General features: G+C 46.9%; 4 protein-coding genes across 4 annotated transcripts in view; 2 read left to right on the plus strand and 2 right to left on the minus strand.

Annotated features, from left to right (window-relative positions):
- LOC137803134 (IgV_TCR_alpha and Ig domain-containing protein) lies at nt 1–1,922 on the minus strand. Its single transcript, XM_068601429.1, is given in 4 exon segments — nt 1–152; nt 449–558; nt 560–602; nt 1,901–1,922. Coding segments are annotated over 4 exon segments (327 nt in total).
- On the plus strand, nt 1,389–5,771 carry LOC137781344 (armadillo repeat-containing protein 1-like). The gene is made up of 7 exons (XM_068570060.1): nt 1,389–1,501; nt 1,880–2,082; nt 2,169–2,260; nt 2,512–2,695; nt 2,779–2,895; nt 3,264–3,338; nt 3,763–5,771. The coding sequence occupies exons 2-7, from the start codon at nt 1,921–1,923 to the stop codon at nt 3,952–3,954; spliced, it is 822 nt and encodes a 273-aa protein (XP_068426161.1). The 5' UTR covers nt 1,389–1,501; nt 1,880–1,920; the 3' UTR covers nt 3,955–5,771.
- Nucleotides 5,772–6,314: 543 nt separating this feature from the next.
- On the plus strand, nt 6,315–11,219 carry cyp7b1 (cytochrome P450, family 7, subfamily B, polypeptide 1). The gene is made up of 6 exons (XM_068571448.1): nt 6,315–6,426; nt 7,142–7,278; nt 7,812–8,408; nt 9,472–9,678; nt 9,744–9,922; nt 10,442–11,219. The coding sequence occupies exons 1-6, from the start codon at nt 6,350–6,352 to the stop codon at nt 10,736–10,738; spliced, it is 1,494 nt and encodes a 497-aa protein (XP_068427549.1). The 5' UTR covers nt 6,315–6,349; the 3' UTR covers nt 10,739–11,219.
- Nucleotides 11,220–11,282: 63 nt separating this feature from the next.
- The window catches only part of si:ch1073-184j22.1 (erythroferrone), a 6,630-nt gene continuing 618 nt past the window's right edge, over nt 11,283–17,294 (minus strand). The window contains exons 2-8 of the mRNA XM_068571449.1: nt 16,387–16,503; nt 15,963–16,080; nt 13,922–14,040; nt 13,234–13,345; nt 13,079–13,160; nt 12,461–12,539; nt 11,283–12,116 (exon numbers count right to left, since the gene is read on the minus strand). Of these exons, the coding sequence (XP_068427550.1) occupies nt 12,018–12,116; nt 12,461–12,539; nt 13,079–13,160; nt 13,234–13,345; nt 13,922–14,040; nt 15,963–16,080; nt 16,387–16,503 (726 nt within the window). The 3' untranslated portion in view covers nt 11,283–12,017. The remainder of the gene's footprint in view (nt 12,117–12,460; nt 12,540–13,078; nt 13,161–13,233; nt 13,346–13,921; nt 14,041–15,962; nt 16,081–16,386; nt 16,504–17,294) is intronic.

The raw sequence follows: 17,294 nt of genomic DNA on the forward strand, positions 1-17,294 counted from the left end.
TTAGTCGAGGAGGAAGAGTTGTTTTTTGAACAGCGTTGTTATGTTTCCTGTTACTGTGGGCCTCAGAGCACAGTAGTACACAGCAGAGTCTGACAGATGGAGCTTCTGGATCTTCAGAGGAACTGATGTCTTGTTGACTGAAGCAGCTGAACCTTGTTCCAGTGACAAAGCCCTGTGAAATATCTTTCAGGTTGAGAACTCCCTGACCCGTGCAAAGCATTTTTGTTTGGCCGTGCCATCAGTGTCTGACTTAATATAGAATATATACAATTATGTTTATGACCTTACGCTTATCCTTCATTGAATATTTATTAAATAACTATTTTTAAAGGATTTTTTATTGGATACTCATTTTAAATATATTTAATGAAAAGCTCACGTACCACCATTTGAGAACCACCGGAGCATCAGATGTGTTCTGGAGCTTTATGTACTGTATTTGAGAAACATCTCAGCATGTACTTTGGGAAATCATTGACTTCTTGTTTGTACCAGAACAAAGTGGGACTTGCTCTTGTCAACTCAAAGGAACAGTGGAGTGTAACGGTCTGTCCTTCAGACATCTCTTGTTGACTGGGTCACTGTGTCTTCTCCTTTACACTCTGAGGAGGAAGAGAACATGCAGAAGAAGAGATGAGCAATACAGATGATTGATTAGAGCAGAACTGTCCGTAGGTTAAAGAGTTCTTTAGCCAGAGAGTGGTTCATGTCTGCAGTGAGATGATGGATGTGGGCTTCAAATATCAATAATCTTTCTCCAGAATCACAGACTCAAGCTCCATTGAACCCTTCAATGATGGCTCATGATATTATATTTTATCTGGCTCACCAGCACATGTTGTTTTTCCTCTGGATTACTGTGTGTTGGGACCAGAAGCTCAAGTCTGCTGTGTGGAGGATCATCAGCTAATTGTCTACTGTAGATTCTAGTGCTGCCCCTGCTGGACAGAATTTAATATACATCTTTTTTATTCATTTTCTGAGATGTAATACAGTACAAATTACTATATAATTACTAGATGTTGAGTACTTAAACTGCTACTGATTCTTTTAGCGGCTGAGTACTCTGTTTCTACTGTATTAACACTTGTGATGAACAGCAGCATGAAGGAGCAGAACATGGAGACAGAGAACACGTGTCCTGTCGTTTTGGTTCCAGGAAGTCAAACTGATCTTGCGTCAGACAGAGCAGCTCCAGGGCGTGGCCAGCTCATTGGTCAGCGGGATCAGGAGGCAGGCTCGCCGTCCAATCACGGGCCTGCATATTGGCACGTGTCTAGCTGTCCAATCATGAGCCTGCATGATTGACACGTGGCTATCCGTCCAATCACGGGCCTGCATCTTGGCACGTGGTTCGCCGGTCGCTTTCCAGCAGGAAGTGCTTCCCGCAGGAAGCGTCGCAGCGTTTGTTTACTCCACAAACGTCCGTAGTTTGGTCACGTGTCCGCCTGCAGCTGCGTGTCGCGCGGGAAGAAAAGCTCGCGGACAGGCAGGTCGACAGGTGAGCTCTCCCGGCTGTTGTAATCCGAGGAGCGGGCTGGGGGAGCGGGCTGGGGCGGCGGCGCCTCTCGCTCCCCGTAGCCGCGTTAACGGGTCCCGTTGGCCATGTTGTCACGTGACGCGGTTAGGCTTCATTCATAATGATAATAATGTTAATAATGATGTCAATAATTAAAATAATCACGTTAATAATGATAATGTTCATTATAATAATGATGTCAATAACGATAATAATACTGATGTTAATTATTATTATATTATACTAATGTGAGGTAGAGACTGGTCTCTACAGGTCTCCACCAGACCGATCCAGTGGAGACCTGCTACCCTGTGGACCAAGAACGCTCAGGCTGTACTCAGCTGTGATGTGTCGTTGCAGCCGTCCCCCGTTGCTCGGTACGTGGGTCCGTGAGCAGCGCCATGAGTGCGGAGCCGGACGCCCTGCTCGTGGTCAACCAGCTGAGGGATCTGGCGGCAGACCCCATGAACCGCAGGGCCATCGTCCAGGACCAGGGCTGCCTGCCGGGACTCATCCTGTTCCTGGACCACCCCAACCCTCAGGTGGTCTACTCCGCCCTCCTGGTGAGCCGCCCCGGCACCCGCAGACACCTCAGTGGCTCCGCCTCCAGCCGTCAGCGGTCTTACTGTGATTGGTTGTTTGGTCCCAGGCGATCCGGTACCTGGCAGAATGCCGAGCCAACCAGGAGAAGCTGAAGGGGGAGCTGGGGATGCTGCTGAGCCTCCAGAGCGTCACGCACAGGTGAGCCTCCAGAGCGTCACGCACAGGTGAGCCTCCAGAGCTTCACGCACAGGTGAGCCTCCAGAGGCCCACGCACAGATGAGCCTCTCCACTGGGCCACTGAGTTCTTTACATAATCAATAAAACCGTTCCGATAAATTGGTCCAGAACATGAACCCAAGAAGACGTCTTCAGAGGTCCAGAACATGTTCCTTCGTGTTCCTTCATGTTCCTTCATAACAAGGGTTCTCTCCTCTGGTTCTCTCCTCCAGGTCCACGACCCCCGGAGAGACCCGCCTCTTGGCCTCTGAGGTCTACGAGGTTCTTCAGGCCTCCAGCGGCGGCTCTGAGCCGGAGGAGGCCGTCAGCAGCCGCCGGAGGGCCCAGTTCTTCATGGGGACCAGCAACAAGAGGGCCAAGACCCTGGTGCTGCACATCGAGGGGCTGGACGACTATGTGAGCCAGCCTTCATCCATCTGTCCATTCATGTATTCATTGATGTATTCCTCCATTCATTTATCGATGTGTTCATCCATCAGAGCCGGAGAGGCCAGTGTGAGGAGGCCCTGCTGAGGATCCGAGGCGTCATCAGCTTCACCTTCCAGATGAGCCTGAAGAGATGCATCGTCCGGGTCCGGTCGGACCTGAAGGCCGAGGTGAGCCTCCTTTGTTCCATCTTTGTTGTAGTGTGACAAAACCGTTTGAGAACCAGTGACTTAAAGACTTCTAGATGGTATAAACCAATGACATGCAAACGGTTGAATGAAGCTCTGAACTATTCGGCCTACGAGCTTCAGAATGAGTTTTCTTCTGCTCTCCAGATGCATCTGTTGACTTAACTTCTGACCTCAAAGATCATTTCAGCTGCAGCTTCATGTGTCGTTATGTTCACATGACGTATTCATGCATCATATTTAGCTCATTAAATACATTTAAACACCTTCAGCTGTGAAATAAACGCAGTGGAGACAACAGAGGAAGTGGAGCTAATGAATGAATTAAAGCGTCAGTACTTGTGTTTCAGGCTCTGGCGTCTGCCATCGCGTCCACGCAGGTGATGACGGCTCAGCAGGTGCTGAAAGCAGAGAGCGGAGAGGAGGTCGGGTTTGATTTGTCTGTTTACATTTATGAACCTTTAAAATAGATTCAGGACTCTGTGCGTAACGTCATGATCAACCAGCACTTCATAAATGGGTTGTTACACACAATACTGTAGGTGTATGCAGATAAACAGACATTTTGAAGACTACATAAATGTTTATGGGCATTTTAGAGGGAAGAATTATTTTCTGAACTTGTCAGCGAAATATTTATCTCTAATCTAGGAAGTCATTTTAAAAGTCCCAGATAAGTTTCAGGCTTTTTATTGGTCGTAAAGATCGTTCATCTTTTGCTAAGCGACATATCACCAGTGAAGAAGCTCTTTGCTGTACTGAGAGCTCGGTAGAGAACCACCAGAGGACCCAGCAGGGTACCCTGTGGGACTCCATCAGCAACAGATCAACAAAGGTTGTCGTCTGCAGGTTCTGATCCCGCTGGCGGAGGACGGCTCAGTGGAGGCGGAGCAGAACGTGGACCTGCCGGACTACTTGCCGGAGGAAGAGAGTCCGTCTCAGGAGCCCGACAAGGCCATGAGCCGCGTGGGATCCGGCCAGGACGGGAACGGCTGGCTGGGAACCGCAACCAACTTCCTCTCCCGCTCCTTCTACTGGTAGCCCTCCGCCAAAGAACCAGAACCCACCAGCTGCCAAATGTCACCGCTGTCCGTCTCAGCTGGAGAGACGAAACCCAAACCTCCAGCAGTGAGTGTGGAAACTGGACGGACAGCACTTTAACGCTTTGAGGTTTCAGTTTGAGGTTTCTGTGAGAACACGTTCTCTCTGTCAACGGGTCATCTGTTCCAAACCAATTGTCTTAACGGACAGGAAGTGCCCTTCAGCGACATGAACAAGAGCACAGGATGTCTCTCCCTTCGGCCTTTTCCCCCTCATCATCTGATCAGCAGAACGAGTGTTTCAAACGCGCCTTCTCTTCCTCTGAGGCGGAACCGGCTGCTGCTTCGGTTCCTCTGTGTTCTCGTCGGTCAGTCGAATGCCCAATGCTCTGTCGGCCGCTTCATGGCTCTGTCGGCCGCTTCATGGCTCTGTCGGCCGCTTCATGGCCTGGGTCGTCTTTCACCACCTAGCTGATTGGTTTCACTAAACAGTGAGTTCGTTACCTGTAAGCTAACCGCTAACTCGTTACCCGTTAGCTGCAGAGATGTTCTCTATCTACCCCACGCTGTTCTCTGCTGGAATGTGTTTAATGTGAAGTTCACTAACGAGCTCCACTATGTAATAAATTCACAGGAGGTTAAATTTAACATCTTTCTTGACTAGAAATCCTGCTTGGACTATTTGACGCCTCACGATTGGTCGCTGAAGTTGATTTGAGAATTAGGTTGCAGGTCTGATTCCTTGTTCCTCTCACACTGACAGAAGGGTCAGAGGTCAGAGGTCGTGAGCTTTTAGGACGGGGGTCTTCTTGTGTGGATGTCTTTACGCTGAACGTTTCTCCTTGTTGTCTTTACATCAGAAGCTGGACGGCTGACGTTTTCTGAGCATTTTGCAAAGTTTAATCTGAGGTTGATGTTTTTCAAAGCAGCTGACGGTCTGAGCTTCAGAACTATTTTCAATGAAACTATTTATTATTTATTTATTTAATTATTTTTGATGTCTTCTCGAATACAAAATAAACTGGCTTATTGTTATTTATTTTACAGGAGAAGTAAATCATGTGAAGATTTTCTTCTCATAATTTTCTTTTGTTGGTGTTTCCTCTGAGATCTCTACTGTCCTGATGTGATGCTGTTGTTTGTCCACCAGTGAGTTCCTGGTGCAGTTACATTATGTAACTGCAGAACTCGTAATACCATAGTTACATTATGTAACTGCAGAACTCGTAGAACTGTAGTTACATTATGTAACTGCAGAACTCATAGTACCGTAGTTACATTATGTAACTGCAGAACTCATAGTACCGTAGTTACATTATGTAACTGCAGAACTCATAGTACCGTAGTTACATTATGTAACTGCAGAACTCATAGTACCGTAGTTACATTATGTAACTGTAGAACTCATAGTACCGTAGTTACATTATGTAACTGCAGAACTCATAGTACCGTAGTTACATGTCTCTGCTTTAAACTAAAATCTAAGATGGCGTCTTGTTGTTGGGGTAAACAGTTTGTTGTTTTTTGAGCTGTAACATTATTAAACGTCTTAATATTTAATCACTATGAACTCATCTGAACTCAGGTTTTCTTCAAGTGGAATTAGTCAGATGTCTTTTTATTTTTTTTATTATTTTCTGATTTTCTATTGAAATCATGGTATATGAGTTAATCCCTAAATCCCCTCTTCCTCCTGCTCCTCCTGATCTTCTTTCTTCTCCTGATCTTCTTTCTCCTCTTCCTCCTGCTCCTCCTGATCTTCTTTCTCCTCCTGATCTTCTTCCTCCTCTTGCTCCTCCTCTTCCTCAGTCTTCTGTTTCTTACTCAATAAAGTGTGTTGAGAGAATAATAAAGTTCATTGTTCCTCCTTCATGTTTTGTGTGTTACTATTCAGGAGAAGTCATAATAAGCAAAGATACACAACAACAACAACAACACAAACAGTTTAGTAAACACGATAATAAATGTCTCTGATCTTTAAAGACGAGCAGAGAAGTGACAAACTTTACTGATTCATTGGAAAACGTATGAATGTTTTTTATAGTGAATTGTTGAATGATGTTCTACTTTATGTGAATATTTAAAGTGTTTACGACTTTAAGAAGTTTGTCTGAGCTGAAGAAGCGTCAATAGGATCATTGACCTGGCAATAAACTATTAAATAGTACTTAGTAAATATTAATACTACATGTTTATTCATTAATGTGTGTAGTCCAGTGGTTAGTTTCTGTGAGTGAAAGCAACAATGCTCTGGATGTTTGGACATGAAACACTTTACTCATCAAACTCGAGGGATCTTATTCTGAAGGCCGGGACCGGATGTGGTGCGTGTGCGCGTGTATTCATTGACGCAGTGTTGCAGTGAGACGCTCGCGACCAGACAGAAGTCAACAAACATGTTCCCGCTGCTGCTGATGGGGCTCGCGCTGCTGCTGCTGCTGCTGCTGCTGCGCGCGCAGCGCTCCAGGACCAGGTACCTCCACGAGTACTTGATACTGCTACACGTAGTACTTTGTACTGCGACACATAGTACTTTGTACTGCTACACTCGTACTTTATACTGCTAAACTAGTGTTTTATACTGCTACACTCGTACTTTATACTGCTACAGTAGTACTTCGTACTGCTACACAAAGTACTTTATACTGCTACAGTAGTACAAAGGTCAGAGAGATTGTTCTGATCTAAAGGAACAAACACTGATGTGACTCTTTTATGACTTTGTGACTCCGCCCCCAAACACACACACAGAGGAATGGAGGGGGATGGGTAGGAAGAAGGTAGGGAGACAGGAAGTGAGGGAGGGAGGGAGGTAGGAAGACAGGAAGTGAGGTAGATTGGGAGACAGGAAGTGAGGGAGGGAGGTAGGGAAGGGGGATTAGACACGCCCCCTTCCTGTTCATCAATCATGGGATTAGACACGCCCCCTTCCTGTTCATCAGTCATGGGATTAGACACGCCTCCTCCCTGTTCATCAATCATGGGATTAGACACGCCCCCTCCCTGTTCATCAATCATGGGATTAGACACGCCCCCTCCCTGTTGATCGGTCATGGGATTAGACACGCCCCCAAGTCGTAGTTTAACACCATTAAATCCACTGAACGCATCAGGATCATTCGTACGTGAAGTGCGCTTCTATTGGACTGCGTGGTCATGTGACCAGACACAACGTGTGCTGGCTGCAGGCGGGACGGGGAGCCTCCGCTCATCGTGGGCTGGATCCCGTTCCTGGGCAAAGCGCTGGAGTTCAGACGAGACGCCCACAAGTTCCTGGACGAGCAGAAGCAGAAGTTCGGGGACGTGTTCACCGTGCAGATTGCAGGTTGGTGGCGCCGCCGGTCTGTACTGGTTGTTACTGGTTGTTACGGGTTGTTACTGGTTGTTACTGGCTGTTACTGGTTGTTACTGGTTGTTACGCCCACGGAGAACCTGGAACATGTACATGTGTTGTTGTTCATGTGTTCATTTAGTGTGAAATGATGAATCTGCTTTTAAAAGAAAGAGGCTCAACATATCAGCAGCATACATACAGGCATCTATATAAATGTTTATTCTTTTAATCAAACTATTGTCTCTCATTCATTTGAGTCATTTAAGGTTTACTGTATGCTTTGAATCCTCATTGTTAGTTTAAATACTACATTTTATCACTTTTACTGTTTACACACACATTTCACACCATGTTTGCTCATGGGCACTTGGTGTAAAGTCGTGTAGATCCACAGGTCAGCTAGTGTGAACACTGCGTTACGCAGGGTCCATGTTTTTTCACAATGTTTGGTCATGAACATTTGGTTTAAAGTCCTGGAACTCTGGTCAGCATGAGCGTGATCCCCGTCTTGCACGGTTCTGCAGGTAAATACATGACCTTCATCATGGACCCGCTGCTGTACCCCAGCATCACCAGACACGGTCGCCAGCTGGACTTCCACGAGTTTTCGGACAAGGTGGCGCCCGATACCTTCGGCTACCCGCCCGTCCTCGGGGGGCAGTACCCCGGCATGCACGAGCAGATCCACCGCTGCTACAAGCTCCTGCAGGGGGACGAGCTCTCGGCGCTGACAGAGAGCATGATGGGTAACCTCATGCTGGTGCTCCGTCAGGACCACCTGCAGGAAGAGGGCTGGACGAGCGTCAGCGTGTACGAGTTCTGCGACGCCGTCATGTTCGAGGCCACCTTCCTCACCATGTTCGGCCGGCCGGCGACCGGCAGCCGGCACGCCGGCATGAGCCGGCTGAGGCGGGACTTCGGCCGGTTCGACGCTATGTTCCCGCTGCTCATCGCTCAGATCCCCATCTGGCTGCTGGGGCGGACCAAGGCCACCCGGGACAAGCTGATCGACTACTTCCTGCCGCACAAACTGTCGTCCTGGTCCGACACCTCGCTGTTCATCAGGACGCGATCGGAGCTGCTCGACCAGTACGAGGCTCTGAAGGACGTCGACAAAGGAGGTACACTTTACACGCTTTCACCCTCCACACCCGCAAGTATCGGCACACACTTCCTGTCTCTGCAGTGGCCGTGGTCAGGAAGCGTTTAGAGCGGCAGGAGGAGAGCTAGTAACGTTAGCAGCACCGCTAACAGAGAACCAACAGGAAGAGCTAGCAATGTTAGCAGCATCACTAACAGAGAACCAGCAGGAGGAGAGCTAGTAATGTTAGCAGCACTGCTAACAGAGAACCAACAGGAAGAGCTAGCAATGTTAGCAGCATCACTAACAGAGAACCAGCAGGAGGAGAGGTAGTAATGTTAGCAGCACTGCTAACAGAGAACCAGCAGGAGTAGAGCTAGTAATGTTAGCAGCACTGCTAACAGAGAACCAGCAGGAGGAGAGGTAGTAATGTTAGCAGCACTGCTAACAGAGAACCAGCAGGAGGAGAGCTAGTAATGTTAGCAGCACTGCTAACGGAGAACCAGCAGGAGTAGAGCTAGTAATGTTAGCAGCACTGCTAACAGAGAACCAGCAAGAGGAGAGGTAGTAATGTTAGCAGCACTGCTAACAGAGAACCAGCAGGAGGAGAGCTAGTAATGTTAGCAGCACTGCTAACGGAGAACCAGCACGAGGAGAGCTAGTAATGTTAGCAGCACTGCTAACAGAGAACCAGCAGGAGTAGAGCTAGTAATGTTAGCAGCACTGCTAACAGAGAACCAACAGGAGGTTCACTTCAGGTACATGATGATGCGTTCAGGCTCCGCTCAGTGAACATGAGTACTGGCTGAAGTTTCATGATCATGTTCTCATGGTGTGTTCAGGTGTAATCTAGTAAAATGTAGCGTTGGTCATGAACTAGAATGAATCCAGATGTTTTCTCATGAATTTTAGTGCTGAATTATCAACTTCATGACGCTGATTATTAACTTCATCAACACCAATAATGAAACACATCACATGCTTTAGTCTCTACAGTAACAATAATTCACAATATTCAAACACAACATGATGTTTGTGTTCACATATTTGGTCATATTCAGCATATTAGTGAGCATGTAGAATGTGATATTGACCCTCCGCAGCCCATCACCTGACCATCCTGTGGGCGTCCGTGGGGAACACGGTCCCCGCCACCTTCTGGGCCCTGTACCACCTGCTGAGCCACCCCGAGGCCCTGCAGGTGGTCCGCCAGGAGCTGCTGCAGGTCCTGAGCCTGAGCAGGGTCCAGTTCAGCAGGGACCGGGACGTGAGGCTCGACCGCGACCAGTTGGACAAGCTGGTGTATATGGGTGAGTCAAACGTTGTTCTGATGCGGTTCAGAGGAGCGAGACCAACGCCTGCCCTCCGCCCACAGGAAGCGCCATCAACGAGAGCCTGCGCCTGTCCTCGGCCTCCATGAACATCCGCGTGGCTCAGGAGGACTTCGGCCTGCGGCTGGACGGGGAGCGCTCGGTGGCCGTCAGGAAAGGAGACGTCATCGCCCTCTACCCTCAGACTATGCACATGGACCCCGAGATCTACGAGGACCCTCAGGTACGAGCACCTTTGACTCCGCCCACTCTGGAGTGTGAGTCCATGGTGAATCCAACTTCACCTTGAAAAAGGAAGGTGGCGCAGTAGCAGCACTCTAGTAGCACCTGAATGTCTCTTACAGCACTTTGTAGTGAGTTTGTTCACACGGCTGAATGAACTTATTGTGAGTCTCTCTGGATGAAAGCCTCAGCTAAATGACATGTAAATTAAATCAGTCTATGCTTCATGTGTTAAAGCTGCATTCTCTCTCCTGACCACCAGGGGGCGACTCCTCTGGTTGTATAGAAGTCTATGCTTCATGTGTTAAAGCTGCATTCTCTCTCCTGACCACCAGGGGGCGACTCCTCTGGTTGTATAGAAGTCTATGCTTCATGTGTTAAAGCTGCATTCTCTCTCCTGACCACCAGGGGGCGACTCCTCTGGTTGTATAGAAGTCTATGCTTCATGTGTTAAAGCTTTCACAGCCCTCATCCTCCTCTGTTGTTGTTGTTGTTGTTGTTGTTGTTGTTGTTTACTCAGGCGTTCCGGCTGGACCGCTTCGTGCAGGACGGCCGAGAGAGGACGGACTTCTTTAAGGGCGGCCAGAGGCTGAAGTGCTTCCTCATGCCGTTCGGGTCCGGGTCGTCTCGCTGTCCCGGCCGACACTTCGCCCTCAACGAGATCAAACAGTTCCTGAGCCTGCTGCTGCTCTACATGGAGCTGCAGCTGGAGGAGGGGCAGAGCGGCGCCACGCTGGACTCCAGCAGAGCCGGACTGGGGATCCTGCCGCCGGCCACCGACGTACGCTTCCGCTACCGGCCGAGGTCGGCCGCCTGACGCTCCCTCGTCCAATCGGGAGGGAGCCCGAGGCGGATGAGGATGGCTCAGCGTTCCCCGTGTGAACCCTGCACGTCGCTCGCTGTCCAGACTCCAGAATTAGAAGCTGAGCTCTGATGATGAACTGCACATTTATTGTATCGTTTAGTTTGTACTTCTGTTGTTTTGATGTTTTCTGTCTCTGATTCAACATGATGTCCGTTAAGGATCCAGACATGAGTAGCTTAGCTTAGCACAAAGACTGAAAGTAGCAAGAAACGGCTAGCTTAGCTTAGCACGAAGACTAAAAGTTGGGGCAAACTGCTAGCTTAGCACAAAGACAGTTAGCATCAGGGCTAAACTAGCTGTCGACAGAAGGAAGAGGTCCGCTGACAATCTCGATATCAAATAATTCATTATTATAATAAAGCTTTGCTTGTCGCTTATGACGTGATTCACGTGTCGCCATCTTGATTAATAAACACTTAAAATCTAAAGTGAATTGGTTTACTCTTTTAATTATTAAAGATTGTTCTACATTTAATAACATTAAGTTAGCACCGTTAGCTGCTAGCTTTCACCTTTAGACTTTAGTGTCTCTGCTTGTTAATAATTAGAATTGTTAATGTTGGCAGCACATCGAGATACAGGTAGAAGTACAGGTAAAGATACAGGTAGAGGTACAGATACAGGTAGAGATACAGGTAGAAGTACAGGTAAAGATACAGGTAGAGGTACAGATACAGGTAGAGATACAGGTAGCGGTACAGGTTGAGATACAGGTAGAGGTACAGGTAAAGGTAGAGATACAAGTAGAGGTAGAGATACAGGTAGAGGTACAGGTAAAGGTAGAGATACAAGTAGAGATACAGGTAGAGGTAAAGGTAGAGATACAGGTAGAGGAACGAGGCCCAGTACTCTTAACATTTTATACATTTATTTTATGCTCCAAACATTAAAAAAAAAACTGAGATGTTTAGCTAGGCTAGCAGTTTCCCTCTGCGCCCAGTCATTGTGCTAAGCTAGGCTACACACAAGTGTTACAGATTTAACTTGATGTAATAATAGTTTAACTCTGTTTATTATCCGGACGTACATTCATGGAAAGTTCTGACAGCAACAGATTTATTATTTTAAATATTCACAACTTGTTTATGACAGCAAGAGAATAAATATGAACTTGAAAGTCACATGATGCAATCATTAAAGCCTCAGAGGACAAACTGAATATAAAGATTAAATAAAATGTAACAAAGATGTAACAAGAGGATGACGAGGAGAGCATCAGGTGATGAAGAGTTCAGACTCCAAACAGAATCCCAGAGAACAGAGAGTCCTGCAGAACGCTGACGGAGGAACCGCTGGAGTTATCCAGGAACACGGACACGTACTCTCCATCCTGCACACACAGACATGCACACATATATACAAACATACACACACACACACACACATATATATATATATATATATATATATATATATATATATATATATATATATATATATATATATATATAAAAACATATATATATATATATATAACACATATATATATATATATATATATATATATATATATATATATATATCATAGATTATTTGAATCAATCAACAACAGCAACAATGTTTCATTTTAATATTTAAATAAACAGCTTTATTGCTCTTCACACGTCATCACCAGGCAGTGATGATGTCATCACTGTCTGGTGATGACATCATCAGCAGGCAGTGCTGTCGTACCTGAAGGTAGAGAGTTCCCGTCAGTAAGATGCTGAACATTCCTCCAGTCGCTCCGACGCCCATCACCGACTCCACAGAGCTGAGGACACAAGGACACGAGGACACAAGGACACACTTCAGTCACGCCGTCCTTAAAGGAAGCATGTGTGTACCCTCAGCACTAAAGCGACTGTGGTTCAGGGGTTAGCATGCCCGCCTTTCAGAGGATCAGTTACATACAGGTACGGCTCCATTTAAAACACCCACAATCCTTTGCTCCTGCCATGGCGGCCTCTCTAGCTGCTTCTGCTTCATGGACCGGTTATCTGGGCCGTGTACTATGTGTCTACTACTCATTATATATACATGTGTGTACTACTCATTATATGTACATGTGTGTACTACTCATTATATGTACATGTGTGTACTACTCATTATATGTACATGTGTGTACTACTCATTATATGTACATGTGTATACTACTCATTATATGTACATGTGTGTACTACTCATTATATGAACATGTGTGTACTACTCATTATATGTACATGTGTATACTATGAAAATAAACAAAATAAACTGAATTGAATGGAAGAGGAGGAAGAGGAGGAGAGGAAGAGGAGGAAGCAGCATGCTCACAGGTTGCTCTGGCAGAGGCTCTGGATGCAGATGGCCGCCCTCAGGCTGTCTCTGAGCCTCAGCTGGACTCGCTCTCCCGTCTCTGACACAAAAAGACGCAGCGTTAACGACGGCTCGCTGCCATTGGCCGGCTGAGTCACGTGACCGGCGTTTACCTATCAGCAGGCTGGCGGTCAGCTGGTAGAACCCGGAGACGGAGGCCGTGAAGCGCCCGCTGCTGCTGTTGAAGCTCCGCCCTCTCTGGAGGCGGAGCTCAGAGTCGGAGGGCTGCAGGGGTCGAAGGTCAAACATCAAGGTCAAACACAAGGGTGTGTGTGTGTGTGTACCTATGTGTGTGCCTACCTGTGTGTGTGTGTGTGTGTGTGTGTGTGTGTGTGTGTGTGTGTGTGTGTGTGTGTGTGTGTGTGTGTGAATGTGTGTACCTGTGTGTGTGTGGGCCTGTGTGTGTACCTGTGTGTGTACACACACAGTTTCTTCTGTTTTGAAAATACATTTGTTACTGATACAACTCTGTAGCCATTTTACTTTTTTTAAATGCTAAATTTTTGTGTGTGTGTGTTTGTGTGTGTGTACCTGTGTGTGTGTACCTGTGTGTGTGTGTACCTGTGTGTGTGTACCTGTGTGTGTGTGTGTACCTGTGTGTGTACCTGTGTGTGTGTACCTGTGTGTGTGTGTGTGTACTTGTGTGTGTGTACTTGTGTGTGTGTACCTGTGTGTGTGTACCTGTGTGTGTGCCTCCCTTTGTGTGTGTACCTGTGTGTGTGTACCTGTGTGTGTACCTGTGTGTGTACCTGTGTGTGTGTGTGTGTGTGTGTGTGTGTGTGTGTGTGTGTGTGTGTGTACCTGGCTGAAGGGCTGCAGCTCCAGCAGGCTGCGTCGGGGGACGATGACGTCTTCCAGGAGGCGAGTGAGAAAGGAGGTGGAGACACGAGGAGGAGCAACACACTGAACACACACTCCTCCTGAGAGAGAGGAGAGAGAGAGAGAGAGAGAGAGAGAGAGAGAGAGAGAGAGAGAGAGAGACAGAGAGAGAGAGAGAGAGAGAGAGAGAGAGAGAGAGAGAGAGAGAGAGAGAGAGAGAGAGAGACAGAGAGAGAGAGAGAGAGAGAGAGAGAGACAGAATATTTAATTTTCAACCTGATTTACTCAAATATGTTTAAACTTTTCTCCTTTGAGACTTCTATGATGAGATGATGATGATGAAGATTGTTTCCACCAGCTCATCTTCATCTCTCATGTCAACAGCCTGAGGCGTGTTCATGTCCCATGAAGACTTCATCTTCAACATCGTGAAATAAAGTCTTATTCACTAAAAAGTAAACATTCAAACGGTAAACTATGAACACACACACACACACACACACACACACACACACACACACACACACACACACACACACACAGACAGACACACTCACAGACCCACTCACACACACAAACACACACACACACACACACACACACACACACACACACACACACACACACAGACACACACACATACACAGACACACACACAGAGACACACAGACACGCACAGAGAAAGTAACAGAGACACATCATCAGTCAGCAGGAATGTCAGGAATCCTTCTGCTGAGCCAAGTCACATCCACCAAATTACCCCTATTAAGGACTCAGACAGGCTGCCTCCACACACACACAGACACACACACACACACACACACACACACCGACACACCCTTACACACGCACACACGCACACACACACACACACAAAGACACACAGACACACACACACACACACACACACACACACACATACACACAGACCCACCAACACACCCTTACACACAGACACACACACACACCCTTACATACACACACACACACACCCTTACATACACACACACACACGCACACACATACACAGACACACACACCCTTACATACACACACACACACCCTTACATACACACACCCTTACACACACACACACACACACACACACACACAGACCTGTGTTTGTGTAACCTTCAGACAGAAACACTGAACAGTGTGTCGAGTAACTAAACATACTTTTCTTCTTTTGCAAGACGGGTTAGCCTAGCTTAGCACAAAGACTGGAAGCAGGGGGAAACTGCTAGCATGGATTCATCACAGTCTGTTGCTTTGAGATGTTTCAGTCGTGTTGTAAACATGAGTTCATGTCTCATTACAGATGTTCATGCAATGCAGATTGGCAGGGGAGGCTTTAGGGCGGGGCTACAGGGTGATTGGCAGGGGAGGCTTTAGGGCGGGGCTACAGGGTGATTGACAGGGGAGGCTTTAGGGCGGGGCTACAGGGTGATTGGCAGGGGAGGCTTTAGGGCGGGGCTACAGGGTGATTGGCAGGGGAGGCTTTAGGGCGGGGCTACAGGGTGATTGACAGGGGAGGCTTTAGGGCGGGGCTACAGGGTGATTGACAGGGAAGGCTTTAGGGCGGGGCTACAGAGTGATTGGCAGGGGAGGCTTTAGGGCGGGGCTACAGGGTGATTGGCAGGGGAGGCTTTAGGGCGGGGCTACAGGGTGATTGGCAGGGGAGGCTTTAGGGCGGGGCTACAGGGTGATTGACAGGGAAGGCTTTAGGGCGGGGCTACAGGGTGATTGACAGGGGAGGCTTTAGGGCGGGGCTACAGGGTGATTGACAGGGGAGGCTTTAGGGCGGGGCTACAGGGTGATTGGCAGGGGAGGCTTTAGGGCGGGGCTACAGGGTGATTGACAGGGGAGGCTTTAGGGCGGGGCTACAGGGTGATTGACAGGGGAGGCTTTAGGGCGGGGCTACAGGGTGATTGACAGGGGAGGCTTTAGGGCGGGGCTACAGGGTGATTGACAGGGGAGGCTTTAGGGCGGGGCTACAGGGTGATTGACAGGGTGAAGTGCTCACCTCTCAGTTTGAGCTGCAGCTCCTGGAGGAGCTTCTCCTCCTGCTGGGACCGGAGGGGAGCCGGGGGACCCGGTGGCCCCCGGGGGCCCGGAGGGCCCGGAGGGCCTGGGAGGCCGTGCTGCAGAGACACATGGACTTCAGGCTGTTATTGATCCTTCATGAAGAATGAGGGCGGATCAATGATTGATATGATGATAGATGTCTTGTCAGTGGAGCATTCAGTTCAATTCATTTGGCCATAACATCATAATGACGTCTAAATTAATAATAAATATTAATCTGAAGGAAGCCCTCGGTGAGGTTTCACCTTCAGACAGGAAGTGTGTCATCAGATCGATCTAAAGGACTAACAGGACTGTGACTTAAACCTGCTTCTAACAGGACCGGATCACGTGACCTGCTGTGTGACAGTGTGACATCAGACCTTGGAGGGTCTCCGGGGCCCTCTGGTTCTCCGGTTGTCGCCCTTGTTGGAGTTCCTTCTAAAGACGATCCAGGAGCTGAGCGGAGAGACTCTGGACCGACCGGAGGACAGCAGCTCCTTCAGACACAGTTTAAAGTCAAAGAACTACAAATACATATGAAAGAACTACAAATACATATGAAAGAACTACAAATATATATGAAAGAACTACAAACACACATGAAAGAACTACAAATACATATGAAGGAACTACAAATATGTATGAAAGAACTACAAATATATATGAAAGAACTACAAATATATATGAAAGAACTACAAACACACATGAAAGAACTACAAATACATATGAAAGAACTACAAATACATATGAAAGAACTACAAATATGTATGAAAGAACTACAAATATATATGAAAGAACTACAAATATATATGAAAGAACTACAAATACATATGAAAGAACTACAAATACATATGAAAGAACTACAAATATATATGAAAGAACTACAAACACACATGAAAGAACTACAAATACATATGAAAGAGCTACTTCACACAACTACTTCGCTTCATGAATCCTTCTATAGATTTTATTAAACTGTTTTTATTCGTATATTAGTTTAATATAAAGTAGCAAACTATTCGTGAAGAATGTTTCAACATCCAGCAACATGTCTCCATTTCCTTTTTTCAAAATAAACCTCCAACTTCAGGAGACTAAACTATTAAATTATTAGTTAGTTTCATCATTATTGTCATTATTAAATATTAATAAAGAAATGATTAATGTTGCACTGAGCATTTTTATTGTTGTTGTTTTCATTGCTATTATCAATATTATAGTTTTTGTATATATATAGAATATTTTATACCCAATAAACTGAAGCACCCTTAACATGCTAAAGTGTAAA

The sequence above is a fragment of the Clinocottus analis genome, unplaced genomic scaffold (assembly GCF_023055335.1).
Source record: "Clinocottus analis isolate CAN_PGR_092001 unplaced genomic scaffold, fCliAna1.0.p SCAF_11, whole genome shotgun sequence".
Taxonomy (NCBI): domain Eukaryota; kingdom Metazoa; phylum Chordata; class Actinopteri; order Perciformes; family Cottidae; genus Clinocottus; species Clinocottus analis.